Below are 17,156 nucleotides of genomic sequence, written 5' to 3'. Positions count from 1 at the left end.
GGTTGCTGATCAGTGGGTGGATGTGCAACAGGAGGGTAAGAATAAAAAAATGCTTCCGCAGTCAACAATCGCGGTTTCAAATTTGCAAGGGGTGACGTAGTATTAGTGTAATGAGAGGGTTAGGTGGGAGGCAAATAAAATATTTCGAAGAAGAGAACGTGAAGACGGTGTGAATGGTTGTTGAACGGGTTGATGTCGCAGGAGGCGGTGTAATCGGTGTATGCATTTTTTACGATAAAATACGATATTATTGTGTAAACGAGTGCACAATATTAAAAAGTAATGTGTGCTGCAGCTGAAAGCGTAAGAAAAGCGCGCGGCTGCGACCGGTCTCGGTTGGTACCAATGCGGTTTGCAAGAGCCGTTACACCCGGTTCGACCAATGGTGACGCGAGGATTTGCGAAAAACGGTTCCTGGGTATGTTTTTTTTACCATTTTTTTTTTATTCCACTTGTTTGTTTTTTTTTTTCAACATTTTTATTTCACGTCCCCGTCATCTCACCGCATACCTATTACCTACCAATACCACATTATACCACGATATTATACCGCGTACGCCGTTCTCCCGCAGTGGCAGCAACGCAGCGTCACTTTACCGAATTCGACCAATTCCTAACCCTTTACCGTTCGGTAATCGCCAATCGGTGCGATTCCGCTACTGCCGCCGCCGTCGCCCCGGGTCTAAGCGCACGCATTGTCGTCAGCCGCTCGAAATCCGCGCTCGGTCCGCACGACGCGACACGGTTCTAACGACATTTTTTTGTACCGCAGTGTCGCTGGCCGCCCCCAGTTACTACTCACCAGTCGCCACTACGCTAGCGACAGACCGAGCGTACCCGCTAGACGAATGACAACGCTATATTAATATATTATTGTGATTTGTAACCGCTCCGGCTCCACACGAACGCACGCACAAGCACGCGACTGTGCGCGCCAACACACGCATACCGGCATATCCGTTGTCGTCTTGTACCGTCTTCTTCAGTCTTTTTCTTTTTCTTCGGCAATGCGAAGTAAGCTACACTACCGACTATTAAATATCCATTAAACACCTACTCCGCTGTCGTATGTGCCAGATGAGACGCGCGTGCTGAAATTCGAGACGTCGCTTCAGCTATAACTACAGTCACCGCTAGCGCGGCCACCACGACGACCAGTGCCACGACCGGGATCCACTTAACTTCCACAGAAGACGCCGATATTATTTCGTAAGTTAGCCCGTGCACATTACTTAGGTTGCTGACACTTCAGCTACAAACCAGTTACCTAAACGGTTGTACCGCCCTGATTTCTCGTCCCTGTTCGTTGGTCATTTGACCTTTTTGGCCCATCTCACGTTGTGTTTTTGACTCTTTCAGTCCGGTATGGAAGTCAACAACACTAGGTTCGACGAAACCACTGATGAATCGCCCGCTGATGCTCAGAAGTCTGATGACCACAAAAAGCTGCTCGAATATGGCATACACGAATCGGTTGCCGACAGGCTAGACGAGATTTATAAAAGCGGTAAGATTGTTCATATTAAATTTTTATTTTTGCTATAATCCCCAAAGTAAACGTTTATATAAAAAAAAAAAAAATGCAATAGTAGGTACCTTGATAGTAGTAATACTTTATAATATTATAAAAGTTAATGATGTAGGAGAATTTTGCTTGTACTGTTTTAATCCAATGTGACATAGATTAAAGCATTTATTTATTAATGTTGTGCTCATAGCTTATATGTACCTAGCCTTCTAAGAGAGAAAAATATTTAGTCTGTTTGTAATTGGGCAGACTTAGTCTTTGTGTATAATTTTATTACCTAAAAGTTAGCTCGTATTTAATATCTGTCTATAGTAATAAATGTCTAGTTGATTTTTACACCGTTTTAATATTGTTAGATTTAGTATGTTAAATATGAATGTTTAAACAATTTAAATACAATTTATCATTTAAGAAATATTTCATAAGTGCATTTTATTGAGAGGGGGTAATACTTAATTACATGCTAACTCTGCCAACTTATTGATATTATAACATTTTCTTAGGTTATTATCTTAACATAGTCATGTTTGGGATATTTGTTATCTAATTAAATTATAATATCTTATAACATTCCTATGCACTTTAATATGATATATTGTATATACTGTTATTTAGGTATAATATATATATAATATCTTAAGGAAATTAACCTTATATTTAAAAATTTTTATTTAGTTATTCTAAAATTATTAAAAATTTAATTTAAACCATAATACTATTATATATATTTATATATATTGCTAATTAAATTAAAAATATGCTATATATTGTATTAAACAATTTAAATATTCAAATGTTTTTATTTAATTTATTTTAATAAATAAAAATTATTTATTTATTATAATAGTTTAAAATTAATAGGTAAGCATTTTTTTAGTGAATAATTTTTTATATTATCTATAGTTGGTTAATATTGCAATTTAATATTTTATTATGTAAATGTTATTAATTTAGTTTATATTCTTTAATTTTTTAGGTAAATTAGCACATTCCGATTTGGACACTAGAGCGTTGGATGCATTAAAAGAATTCCCTGTGGATGCAGCTTTGGGAGTTCTTTCTCAATTCCTTGACAGCAATTTATTACATGTATCTAATAAGTCTGCGTATTTATGTGGAGTAATGAAAACATATCGACAAAAAACAAGAATTACCCCTCAGGAGCAATTTGTACAACCACCTAAAGGGCCAGAATTTGATAAAGTCAAGGTATTTTTTTATGATTTATGTTAAAGTACATACTTTTAACTTTTTTTTTATTTAGGAAATATTAGCTAGAACTAACTATAAATTTGATGTGACAACTGGACAACGAAAGTATGGTCCGCCACCTGATTGGACTGATCCCAAGCCGACTGCTGGTTGTGAGGTAAATTAATATTTAAATGATTAAATATACTTAGTTAAACAATTTTTTTTTTAAATTTTAGGTATTTTGTGGAAAATTACCAAATATTGTGTTTGAAGATGAACTTATTCCATTATTTGAAAAGTGTGGAAAGATTTATGATTTAAGATTGATGATGGACCCATTGTCTGGTACTAATCGTGGATATGCTTTTGTTACTTATACTACTAAGGAAGAAGCTGAAAGAGCTACTGTAGAAGTAAATATTTTTTTTGCTATCTGGCAGTATTGAATTTTTGTTCTCTATTTAATATAAAACCTATTATTCTAGCTTGATGGTTATGAAATTAAGTCTGGAAAAAATATTAAAGTGAATATTAGTGTACCTAATCTTCGTCTTTTTATTGGTAATATTCCTAAATCAAAAGGGAAAGAAGATATTATGGAAGAATTTGGCAAAATAACAAGTAATTCATTAGAAATCATTACATTTATTTATGTTATACTATATTTTAACATTTATTTTAGATGGACTCACAGAAGTAATAATCTACAGTTCTCCTGATGACCGTCGAAAGAATCGTGGATTTTGCTTTTTAGAGTATGAGTCTCATAAAGCTGCTTCTGTAGCAAAAAGGCGCTTAAGTGCTCCAAACTACAAAGTATGGGGTTGTGATATAATTGTAGATTGGGCTGATCCTCAAGAAGAACCTGATGATGAAACTATGTCAAAGGTAAATATTTAAATATAAGCAAAGATTTTATATGGTAAAGGATAAAATGTAAATTATTGTTTTAGGTTAAAGTGTTATATGTTAGGAACTTAACTCAAGAAGTGACTGAAAACCGTTTAAAAGAAACTTTTGAAGCTTATGGTTCAGTGGAGAGAGTTAAAAAAATAAAAGATTATGCTTTTATTCATTTCAATGATAGAGGTTGTGCTCTCAAGGTAATATTGAATATATCATATTATATTAATGAATAGTTAACTTAAATATTTGAGTCGAAATCATAATTGGTGATTGGTGATAGGCAATGAGTGGAACCTAAATATTATTTGTGCCAGAGCTGTTCTGGATGTGGCTTATTATTGTTATAGTGCGGTCCACGAAAAGTGGGCCGCGATCGTCACGCGCCTACTGGCCGTTTTTAGTGAAACCAGGGGTTCTCCATTTGGGAGTACTATTATTATTATTATTATTTTATTATAAAAAGTGTAAAAAAAAAAGTATGGAATAATATAGTCTAATGTTTACTTTAATATGATATTTTTTTTTTAAATTATATTGTACTTACATTAGATGATTTGAAAATATATTAGGCGGGAAAACGTTTGGAAACCCGTACCGTAAATCGGCCGGTAGGCACGTGATGATTGCGGCCTACTTTTCGTGGACCGCACTATAGGAACACTGTTGAAAGTGTCTTATGTGATTTTGACTATTTGACAATGCTATATTCATTTAAATATTTAATTTTATATATACAATTTTGTATTTTTATGCAAACTTTATCTATCTCTATGTTCTTTGTTATAATGATTCATAATTTGTGTATGTCTTGAATTTTTTTTTTTTATGTTCATTAGGAGTTAAGTCATTTATTTATTTATTTACTTATTTGTGAATATTAACTGAACAGGCATCTATCGTTTTACAAAATTTATAATAATAAATTATGTACTACAGAGTATAGATTAATAACACAAGTGATAACCATAGTCTTATAATTTATAAATTAATGTAATATAATAAATATTTAATAAAATTGATGTATAAATAACAATGGATCAAGTTATATAAAGAAAAATTAATCATGTAAACAGAATATAAAGATGAATAAGTTGATAGAAATTTGTACCATTGTTAGTTTTCAAATGAAAAATGAAAAATAGATTAAAATTCGGTTTTTTTTTGATACAGCATTTGAAAACATATCTTCATCATATATAGATTTTAATAATATTATATTAAACGGGATATTTTATACCTAAAAATAAGACTAAGATTTTAATAGTTATAAGTCTTATTTTTAAAAATTTAAAATTTAAATAATAAGTAAGGTACAATTTAATTTGAATAGTGAGGTAATAAGCGATTATTGAACTAAATAATTAGATTATATTAAAGTATGGTGTATTAAAAACAAAAATACTCTCACTATTTAGTACCTAGTAAATTATTAAATTTAGTGTATTCTAAAACGCTACTAATGGCCAGTATCTATTTCTGTTATATAATCTGAAATTAACTTAATATTTAATTAAAACATAATCATATAATTTATTTTGTAGGCTTTGGAAGCACTAAATGGTAGTAATTTGGATGGAGCTACTTTGGAAGTATCACTAGCAAAACCTCCATCAGACAAAAAGAAGAAAGAAGAAATTTTAAGAGCTAGAGAACGTCGTATGTTTACTAATATGCAAGGCCGTGCTTTTGGGTAGTTACTTTATTTCTAATAATGAATTAAATTTGGAATAAACAATATTTTGAATTTATCATTTATATTGAATTGTTCGTTTAAGATTTTTTTGTATTAAATATTTAATTCTATTATATTTTAAGCTAATTAAAATATTTATATTTTATTTGTAAATTGCAAATTTTTATTTTTAATTATTAATCTACCAATTAATCTTAGGTTAATGCCACAGCCATTATCATTGATGGGGGCTCCAAGACCAGGCTTTCGCGCTGTTTCAAATAATTTAAGAATGGCTGGTCGAGGTGATTTTGGTAAGTGTTATTTTGATATTATAGTATTTTAATTCAAAGTTTTAACTCTTCATAATTATCATTTTCAATATTTTATTTGTTTATTGATAACAGTATTGGGATTGGTCTGAGGTAATAACATAATATTATGATGCATGCATATTAATGTTTGCATGTTATAGTTAAACTTTTAATAATTTTTATTTAGAAATATAAATGACTAAATGTTTGTTTTTTAAATTTACCTTATTTAAACTACAGTTGTTTCTATTTTTTTCATATATTTATTCAACAGAAATTAAGGATAAATAAAAAATAATGCATATCTGTTTATAAAAGTAAATATTGAGAGAGATAAATTAAATTAATGTTTCTTTTAAAAAATGTTATATTAAAGGTAAGCTAAACTTTTGCAACTTAAAATAATATTGAACTAGTATAATTTTTTTTTTGATTTTATACTTGAGTTTCAATGTGAATAATATCTTATTAATGGTGGGTAAAAGTGTAAAATATTTTATATTTTTTTTGTAAAGTTATAAAATAATTAAAAATAAATAATGCAGATTAATATTTTTCATTTTAAATAAATTAATCTATTTAATTAAATAATAATAAGATTAAAAGTTTTAATTCATAATTTTTAAACTCATAATTTTAAACAGTTTAGTAACCTAATTTATGATAGTACCAACACTTAAGAAAATAAAATATTCAAATATTCCGTGTATTTTTTTGTTTTGCATACATTATACTGTCATTTTAGGTATACTTTTTATCAAAAAAAAAAATAGGATTTTGTTAATTATTTAAACTTAATTAATTACTGATTATAAAATTCTATAGGTATTCAAGGTTATAGTTATATAACATCAGTACAGTTATATTTAATTAGTGTATAGTTTTATCACATTATCTTATTGAGTTTTCTAAAAGTAAATATACGAACATCAAAAATATTTGAATAAAAAAAAAATTGTTTTTCGTCTCCCTATTTTTATATTTCAGCTGTAAAAAAATTAATGAAGCATCATTTGATGGTTTAAACCAACAAGTAGAAGAAAATGAAAAAAAAAAATCATCCCATATTGTGTTTTTTCCTGGTGTATCCATTCATTTCTTTTGCATGTTATTTTCATTCCATGACGTCCAGAGTACAAAATGATTCCAACAACATTTATTTTTTTTCCAACTATTTTGTACGACAACTATTGTGCTGACTATATTTGCTCAAATAATGAAAAAATAATTTTTTCCATGATGCCTGACAGTATGTGTTTTGTCAGTAAATGTATCAATTCAACAGAAAGGATGATGGTAATTTGATGTAACATTATGTGAATTGTACAAATTGTATTTAAGAGGGTGTTCACAAAGTATTATGTAATATATTTTTAAAATTTTATAAATTTTTATTATTTATTAGAATAGACTAAAAATAAATTGTATAGTATTATTATGTTATACTCTGTTAAAAGTTACATAATGTTATGTAAAATATAAAACACCCTCTTAAAATTATTAAGTTTGAGGTTGTTTAGTAGATACAATCATTTTGTATGTTTAACTAGATTTTATTGTTTCAAGTTTATATATTAGCATTTCAAGTAGCTAAAAGTATAAGTTTTAATTTTAACCCTAAATATGTATTATTATATGTTATTATTTATGTATAAGATTGTTATACTAAGAATTTCGCTTGCAGATTTGGTTTTAATGTATAAAAAAAAGTATTAACATTTTGAATTATTTAGTCTAGTTTATGTTAAAAGTTAGTTGTTTTTCATTATTTTTTAGATTGGCCATGGGGATTTAATACATGGATGTGGCCTGCAGGCCGCTGGGATGGTGGGGCTGCCAGTCCTTGGGGAACAGCGTCTACTGGAAATAGACAATGGCACGGAGTTACTCCAAACAATCGTTCATGGGGAAATAGCGGCGGTGGCCGAGTCGGCGCAACTGGAAATAGTAGCGGCGCTTCAAGCCATGGGAAATTTACAAGATAGACAAGGTAAGTTTTAAAAATAAAACTTGATTACTATTATCTATATCCTCAAAATGAGTAGTGATAATTGAGGGGAATTTATTAATTAAGCTAATTTGAATAGCTTAAATAATATAAAATTTTATATTATTGATACATTTGAATGTATGTGAAGTTGTATATTTTATTTATATTTTAATCTTTATTCAGTTTCAATTATGAAATTGCTGCTTTATTTGTTTATTTAATAATTTATTTAAGATATATTGCTTTTTTTTTTAGGCGAAAAGAGGTCTGATAAAAGTCTCCAGAAAGAGGGGGGTCAGCGCAATCGGACCCGCAACAGCTACAGATGTAAGGGCGTCGGTACGAACGACTGGATGGGGCGAGAGCGAAAGCGCTGTACACTTGATGTCAGTGACTGATCGCAAATGGTAGTTCTAAAATATTTTAGTATTTGCCATTAGTATCTCAAATTCTCGCTCATGTTACCTAATTTCATTGTTATTTAGATATATTTTTTTTTATTATTATTACTTCTTTCTTGTCTTTCGATTCATATATCTTTATCAGAAAGCTATAAGAGCTGTGTTAATAAATTGTTTTTTTTTTTTTTTAGTTAAAACCTTAAAATTATCGACTATTTAAAATTTTTGTTATTTTTTCTTAATTTTTTTATCTTGTTAATTTGACAAAATTTATTTTTTAAAACATTACCAAAATTTCTCCCCCTATTTCTGGAGGCATATTATATTGTTTAGGGGGACTAAAAATTTGAAATATAAGTTTTCACTAAACATTATTTGATTTCTTTTCGTATTCAGTCAAAAACAACTAGACTTGTGTATTATAATTTTTTTTTTTTATATATATATATATAATTTTTTAAGAGACTATACCTCAATTTTCTTTACTATAATTACTGCCCATATACATAATTTAATTATTTTATTTTTTTTAAATTACGCTTTGCTTTCAGTTCATTCATTCAATACAATAGCTTTAAAATAATTGCAACACATTTTACATTATTGACGTATAGTATTTGACGCTTTATAATTATTATACTCTTGTAATTTTTTTTTCTTTTTATTTGTGTAAAAACAAATTTGTCTTTAGCAGTTTTGTCCTTAAAAATGTTATTATTATTTTTTATCATTATGCTAGTACTCATAAACAATAAATAGAAAATAATGTTTAAAAAATAAATGAATAATTGTTTTTTATTAAGTGAAAGTCCTGGAATCCTTCATGGTTGCAAAACTGTATAAATCAATTTATACAATAATTTTATGAGTTTAGGTATAAAGTGTATTCTTGACCGTCTAAATTAATTTTTACTTTTGCAGTTTTAATTAATTCTACATAATTTACAAGGTAAGTGATCAAAAATTAATGGACGTATTACAATCAATTACATATCAAAACGACACAGTACTATTATATTGTTATCTGAGTAACTATATGTTGGACATTGACTTTGGGGAAATGGAAACCTGATTTGATGTTTGTATATATATATTGTTTAACCAACCATAACAGTATAAAACCATATATATTGATTTTTTTTAAATTTCTACAACAGACGCTGGCTGACCAGTAAGTATTACGATCGTGATGTCCGTTTTCAAGTATAATATTGTTTTCCTGAGGTAGGCGAAACATTAAGTAGTATTAATTCAACAGGTCAAGAGGATATCATACTCGTATTTGTTGTTTCATTTGTATAAGCGCCTTACATAGGAAGCAAAATTACGTTCAGCAAATAGTTCACGTATAGTTTTAAGTTTTCAATATTAAAGTAAATTTACCTAAGCTCAAATTTATAAATACCAACATTATTATTCGTGTCCTTTAAACAACATGCATGCTCAAATATTTTTTATTTATAAATTCACTTTAAAAATTAAATATCGAAAAAAACAGTAAGAGATTATGTTCTTGACTTTTTATTTAATAATAAATTTGAGTATCATTATCTTAAAATTTATCTATAAATCTATAATATCAAAACTAATAAAACTAAACGTGTACAACACTGCTGAACGTATATCTCTTATGTTAGTGTCACGAATTTACGTACTTGTTTAACTGAGATAACAAATTCGAATGAGTTGACTATCACCGATTATGTTATTATAAAATTCAAAAATTAATTTCAATAATTTGTGATGTTCAACATTTGACATAACTGCTAGTCGTTTAGTGTTGTTAATATTAACATTTATGTAGAATTATAGTTTACAGTAAGTAGTGTTGTATGTGTACCTGAAAACTATCAACCGGTTGATATTTTTTAGTTGGGTAGCCATGAGTTGTGCTGTGAATTACAACGGCGCAACCATTAACGAAGTGGCCAACGACGTTTTGGTGCATGGCGAAGGACCATTTTGGGATTCTGAGAATAACGTCCTGTATTTCGTTGATATATCTCAACACCGCGTTTACAGATTTTTCCAAGCCCGTTTGGAACATGTCCAGCTAGGTGAGTAACACCTGCGTATTGTACTATATGAACAATTGTTTCTACTCCATTCGTCTAAATTCGTTTTTAATTTTTCCTAGACGAAGAAGTAAGTTTCGTGATCCCAGTTGCTGGACAACAAGGTCTGTTTGTTATCGGACTAGGTACCACGTTGGCCAGTCTTCGATGGAACCTCCACGAGAACATCCACAAAGTCGTTGAGCTGGCTACCGTAGATCACGACAAAGCCGGAAACCGATGGAACGATGCGAAAGCGGATGTAAATGGTTACTTGTGGGCAGGTGAGGGTATAATAGAATAATTATGTCAATACTCATTCCCTAGTGTTTTAAAGTCTATCTAAAATGTATGTGATAGATACGCATATTCTACTGTAACATAGTCGGGGAACGACTAGTTAAGTACCTACCTACCTATAAGATATTCAGGAAGAGACATAGGACTCTGTGGATATAGTTACCGACGTTACCGTAGCCGGAGGTAGATATAAATAAAAGGATTGATAATATATTTTAATAACCATGAATTCAATGACAGTTATTATTATTATATTACCTACTTATAAAAAACTTATAACATTAATACTCCCACACAGGTAACTTCAATATCTTATAATAATAGGTAGCTGTGTTGTAGTCCTACGGAGTTCAGTAGTCGGTGGTGTGTTGATGTTCTTACATAGAGTGTATTGAAAAAAAGACCTTACAGTTGATTATACATGAATGTGTGATTGTACCTATCGATCAGTAGTTATTTTCGTTTAGTTTCATGTTGCATTATTGTTACACTACATATAAATATATAAACCTATACCTTTATATATATCGATGAAGTAGTGGGACGTGATCTTCATTCTAGCATTGCTTATAAATGATAATTTTTTTAAAACAGTTTGACTTTTTTATTAGTTACTTGAAAATATTTTAAAATTTTTAATTTTAGAATTTTTTTCTATAAATGTTTTTTGCTCAGTCAAAAACAGTTGAAAAATTAGTAATATAATAATGTTTTTCACAAGTTATTATTATATTTATTTATTTTTAAACATTTACAATTTACAAAAAATAATATTATAAGTAAATAAGTTAACGATTTGTACTAGACTTGAAAACGTAAGGAAAGAGAGCATAGGAGCATCCATCGACAATATTTCCAATTTATGAACTTAAAGTGAGCAAGTTGTTATTTAATTGTGGCCATTTATGTCTGAAACTATGGAAAGGGTTGTCAGGTAATGTACAAAAGAAGAATTTAGATACGAGAAGGTTTCGTGGTTGAATGAGTTTTTATGAAATTTATTTTAGTGATAGGAAGCTTGGTTGATATATTAAAGTTATGATTTCGAGTACGATTGTTGACGTATTGGGTAGCATACAGCGAAGCAGTGGCGCACAGAGGTATTTTGAGAGCACGTGCAGCTAACAAAAGTTACCCACCTACCCACCCATTTTTTATTTATTAATACGTATTGTTATTTGCTTACCATAGTCCATAGTGAAAAGTATCCAAGTTATCTAACTACATACCCACCTATCCATATACCCATTTCCCACTCAAACACATGCAGTTGCATCATTTGCTAATCCATCTTGGCGTCACTGTACAGAGAATACGAAGAGTTATTGATTTAAGAGTTATTAATCTAACTATGTTTATAATCATATTTATATAATATACAACAGATGAAACACTTTTAAAGTCAATAATTCAACAATTGCTGGTTTTTTTTTGGTATTAATATGGGGACACTTACCACCATAATTTTATCTCGGCTACTTAATTATACGTAATCGTTGTTTGTCGAACGAGTAACAGGTACGATGGGATTTGAGGACACTGCCGGTAACATACCACCGGGTCGTGGGACTTTATACAAATTGAATGATACTAGATGTTTCCAAAATCTTGATCCCGTTCTGTCAAACGTTTCCGTTTCCAACGGGCTAGCGTGGAATGACGATGGCACTCGAATGTACTATATTGATTCTTCGACCAGGCAAATAGCACTTTTTGACTACGATCCCGCTACGGCGACCATTTGTAACTATTAAAATTTCGTTTACGTATTGATTCTATTACTATTATCTTTTCTTACAAAATTTACTGATGCATGAAAAATCTTATTAATTCGACAGCGAACCGCAGAACGTTTTATGATTTCAAGACGGATAACATACCTGGCGTCCCTGACGGAATGACGATCGATGCTTACGACAATCTTTGGATTGCCAATTACAACGGCGCTCAGGTATAATATATCACTGAGCTTATATCTACCAGTTACAACATCTATTCGATGTACAATTATGTTTAAAACATTGTTATTACAAATCGTTTTAACGAATTGGCAGGTATTGCACGTGAGTGGCACCAGTGCAAAGTTGTTGGGCAAACTGAAAATACCCGCGGAAAAAGTTTCGTCGGTCACGTTCGGCGGTCCTCGGTTGGACAAGCTGTACGTGACGACAATTAGTCGTGGCGTAGCGCCAGAAAAATTCAACGAATATCCAATGACGGGAAAGGTGTTAGAAATATCCGGGCTTGGTGTTCGTGGTACACCAAATCGTCGAATTCGTGAAAAATGTTTTCGACTTTTGTAAAAGTTTGGTAGTGGTTTTAGCGAAATAATAATAATGAATGGTAGATGAACGGCGAAGTACAAGCTATACACATACCAATACTAATTTTATTCATTAATGTTAAATCAAACTTTCGAATTTTAATTTTAATTTTGACTAATCCATAACAAAATTATGACTATCATAATATTATTATATTATAAATTTATAACATTATGTTTATATGTTAACTTAATTTTAATAACTAACGTTGTGATGGTACTTCTAATACTTTGTTCATCACTACAATGTATAAACAATAAATACCTAAGTTTTAACTTTATTTACATTTTGATAATTATTTTTGTCAAAACTCTTGATAAAATATATAAGGCTCAGTATCGTTTGAAATCATTGTTCATTACCAAAACACGTTTTATACTCCGCAGCTGTCCTTAATCTTTCGTAATTTTTATTGACAACACCGATAAATTATTTATTTTTGTTTGAAATCTGAGGAACTAGATATTACATGAGTCACACCATCTTGCGGTGGTCATAAAACTAATGCGTTCGTTAAACATGCTCTCCAACCTTCAAGTTATGTATTTTGTGCCGTATTTATTTGTTAGTGTTTAGTTAAAACGATGGTTCAATTCTTGTGGTTATTTTTTAAGAACCACAATAATCGCTTAAATATTAACACTTTGTTTTCCACTCTAAAATCTGAAAATATTTTATTTTATTGCCTCGTCAGTCGTCACAGAAAAGGTACGTGACAATGACATGGTTATATTACTGGATTAGATTTTATGATAATTAAATATTTTTTTACCCAATTTTTGCCAAAGAGAATCGTTGTATTGTTGTTTATTATTCAATGAAGCAACAAAAAAAAAATTTATTCAATGTATATAATAATCAAATAACTAATCTTTAACAAGATTTAACTGTCTAAGATTAACCAAAAATATCGACAATAATAAATGTTCAAATATACCATTACTAGCAGTACTCATATTTAATACTTCTAACACATTTTTATAATAAATATAAATACTATGCAGGTATTACATAGTACATAGTTTATTAAATTATCAATAACTTATTGCAGTGATTTAAATTCCACATTCGGATCGATCTAAATCAATTATTCACAAATGTCTTGTCCTGATGGTCAATTGTGTCTTTACCATGTCGCGTAACGGCGTTACTAAGTGCTAACAATATAGTTTTTTTAGCTCCCATATTGAAATTTTCAAAAAAAAAATTTGACAAATATCTAGGATATACTTGAATGTTTTTGGTTTAGATGTGAAATCAAAAATAAGTTTGGGACATGAGTTGTAGAAACAGTAGTGTTAACTGTTAACATTTATCTTTACGTATTTTTCTAACAGCTCAGTTTCATTCGCATACCGTAGATTCGTAGATATAGACTTAGTATGCTATTGCAATTCAGTTTTAATATATCCGAGTCAATTAAATAAATATACATGGTGTTACAAAGTTAAACAAGTATATTCCATCAAAACCTCAATGGCTAGTATTGGGGCTTGCTTTGGTGTATCAGTGGCCTAGTCCAAATGTGATGTATGTATAAGTGTATTTTATCTTCTTTTTTTGTATTATTTTTTATTGAATCGACTTTATCTGTCTCTATTAATGCCTTATCATTGGGGGAGGGTAGATTGTGGTCAGCGCATTACTATTCACTTCTCCACAAATATAATTTCTGCTAGCGTGGACGTTACTCTCAGTGAAGTGGGCATGGCGATGGCAGGGTTAGGTTAGGTTAAATTTATTGTTCTAATTGGAACGATGGTGGGGAATACAAAGTAGTATTTGCATTGCGCCAAGATTCGAACCGATGACTGCGCGTCATGGCTGACCGTTCTAACCATTGCCCCACGATGTTGTTTTGAATTAATTTTTATTTTGTAGAAGACATGAAAAAACTAACTATAATACCTTAAACTGGTTAAACTATAGCTTGAACGTAAAACGTCATCCAATTTGGCTCGTAACTAGATTTATACTCAAAAGGTTGTTTACATTTTTAGATATAAATTCACTTAAGTTTCCTTCGTAATTGAATTACTAATCCATGTTCTTGGGCGCTGCTTTATAGCGAGACAGTTGTAGATTCTCTTCCTTTAATTATTATTTATTTTAAATAAAACGTTTGTAAACTAAATTTGTATGATATAGAGGATAAAGAAATCGTGAAAGTCGAGTTTAATGTGTTTATAGACCAGTGCAAGAGTAAACTGAGTGGTTTCGAGTGATAAATTGAACCCATAAATAATAAAAGGTTCGTAAAGATATCATTTTGTAAACCTAAACTATTCTTAATGAATAATAACTTAAAACATATATCACGTACCTAACGTATTTTTGATGCATAATGCGAATCTATACATATTTGAGGAAAAGTCATGTTCTAATATAATAATTGTGCATGTTAATAGGTAGTACTAATTTGTTGTATGGGTTAAAAATCTGATTTATTTTATGATTTAATTTCGTATGAACTACGATTATAGTTATCATCGGCCACGAACTTATGTAAAAACTACCCGAATGATTAATAAACATCCATCTGGATGCATTTGTGCCGATTAAAAAAATATATTCTATAAATGCGTACTAAGTAGAACGTACGTATGGTTTATTTTCACGTTTTAAGTAAGTAATCGCCTGACGCGTAATAGATATTTTATAAACATATTTTAACAAAACACAATAAATAAAAATTTTAATATTTTACACTTTGTTGTTTTAATATTAGATTCTATACAGCTAGTATATATAGCAATTTAATTTTACAATGATGTGTTTTTTTTTAATTTTTAATATTTTTTTTTTTGTCCGAATAGCTATTTTTTATAATATAAAAATGAAAAATGAATTTCTGGTATGGTAGAATTTTTTTTTTTTATCAATATTTAAAAAAAAATTAGCGTGAAATTATATACACTTTACTAATCCTATGAGTATAAAATATTAATATAAATTCAAATTTTATGACATTGGAAATTATACGTAAAATAACAATTTATCTTCATACGATTCTTGTAATAAATGAAATATTAATTACGAGTTGACACAGTATAATTTTACTCAAAATTCTTTCATTGCACAGTAATATTTAAAAAATATTTAGATGCATTTAATAGCTGTTTATAATTATGTCGCGTGCCAATATCAGATCTAGACTCAGGGTGTTATTTAAATTAAATTTACAACTCTTAAGAACAATAATGTGTTTATTACGTATAAACGAAGTACATGTAACTGATACAAAAAGTAGCTGAGTGTCGTGAAGTTGCTCAGGTCTTCGTGGCTCTGGTACATCTGCCTCTGTTGGTCTCTGGACTCCCTTATATACAAAGAAGTCTCTTGTTGTTGTAGTCGACAACCTTCTAATTCATATTAATTCTTGGAATTGTTTTCACATTTGAAAACCACAATCTCCAGGATGTTTTCTGTTCTTAAGTGGCAATTTGTGGAATTGTAATAATACATTTAAACGACCTCGACATTTTAACAACTGCCATTATGATGATGAATTATAATGGATTATTATGCTTCTAGTAATATTACATATTATATTATATATACTATCGTAGCCTATAACAAGTAATAGAGTTTTTAAAATAGTTTATACTTGGCCAAAAAGTTAGAAAATATAATAATAAGAATTCTCATAAATTGTACTTAATTTATAGAAAAAATTGTTTTTGTTATTGTACCGGCTTATAAAAATATCAAAAATATATATTATGCACAGTTTTTTTGTTAATCGATTTATAATTATAAATATTTATTATACAACTATAATATGCAGGGCTTGGAAGTTTTAGCAAAATGTATATTTTTTTTGGTTCGTTCTAGAACATCCAAAGTCCAAAGTAAAATACAAATATGTTTTACACTTCTCTAATGTCATACACGAAATTTATTTCGCTATTTTTTTTTTTTACATATTTACAGTTTTTATTGCTATTTTTCTAATTTAATGTTTTTAGTGCTATTTTGGGTAATATTTTCATACATGAAATATTCGCATATTGTTGAAAATATTGATTTACTTGGTTATATATTTAAAAATATTTGAATTTTTGAAGACATTTTTTACTTTTACTGTAAATTATAAAATTGTAAAATTACATTTAATTTTTTATCTAATAAATTTACAAATTTTTAAGTTAAATGCATATTTTTTTGATTTTTCGAGTTATTTATAGTGCATATTTTGGAATTATGAAGTGCATATTCAAGAGCTAAAAAGTAACATTTTTAGTGCTACAACTTTCGAGCCCTGATAATGTGTAATGAAGCACCTGTATAATTGGGTTTATAATGTTTATATACTGTAACTGTAAGTGATTCAATAACCCAGATTGCTCAGAAATGTTAAATTTCTCTCTGGTTTATTCTATTTTAGAATATGGCTTAGTAATTTGAAATACCTACTTATCAAGCTAGCTAATAAATGAAATTGAACGTGTTCAAAACAGGCTTTTACGTGTA

The 17,156-nt window shown here is 29.4% G+C and overlaps 2 protein-coding genes across 3 annotated transcripts; both read left to right on the top strand.

Annotated features, from left to right (window-relative positions):
• Positions 1-452: 452 nt before the first annotated feature.
• LOC112601888 (heterogeneous nuclear ribonucleoprotein Q-like) lies at positions 453-8,457 on the top strand. The gene is made up of 12 exons (XM_025349749.1): positions 453-1,209; positions 1,360-1,507; positions 2,505-2,737; positions 2,793-2,897; positions 2,959-3,135; positions 3,208-3,343; positions 3,405-3,610; positions 3,676-3,825; positions 5,170-5,318; positions 5,520-5,614; positions 7,391-7,604; positions 7,860-8,457. The coding sequence occupies exons 2-11, from the start codon at positions 1,366-1,368 to the stop codon at positions 7,597-7,599; spliced, it is 1,602 nt and encodes a 533-aa protein (XP_025205534.1). The 5' UTR covers positions 453-1,209; positions 1,360-1,365; the 3' UTR covers positions 7,600-7,604; positions 7,860-8,457.
• A 721-nt stretch (positions 8,458-9,178) lies between these two features.
• Positions 9,179-12,813, top strand: LOC112601887 (regucalcin-like). Of its 2 annotated transcripts, none has more exons than XM_025349747.1 (6): positions 9,179-9,229; positions 9,878-10,062; positions 10,143-10,343; positions 11,878-12,102; positions 12,198-12,310; positions 12,414-12,813. In XM_025349747.1, the coding sequence occupies exons 1-6, from the start codon at positions 9,195-9,197 to the stop codon at positions 12,660-12,662; spliced, it is 1,008 nt and encodes a 335-aa protein (XP_025205532.1). In that variant the 5' UTR covers positions 9,179-9,194; the 3' UTR covers positions 12,663-12,813. The 2 variants fall into 2 exon arrangements, with proteins under 2 accessions (XP_025205532.1, XP_025205533.1); XM_025349748.1 differs by lacking the exon at positions 9,179-9,229 and adding an exon at positions 9,598-9,823.
• The last annotated feature ends 4,343 nt before the right edge of the window (positions 12,814-17,156 follow it).

Source organism: Melanaphis sacchari, unplaced genomic scaffold (assembly GCF_002803265.2).
Source record: "Melanaphis sacchari strain LSU unplaced genomic scaffold, SCAv2.0 Contig7_pilon_pilon, whole genome shotgun sequence".
NCBI classification, from domain to species: Eukaryota; Metazoa; Arthropoda; class Insecta; order Hemiptera; family Aphididae; genus Melanaphis; species Melanaphis sacchari.
This window is presented reverse-complemented; position numbering and strand designations above follow the sequence as displayed.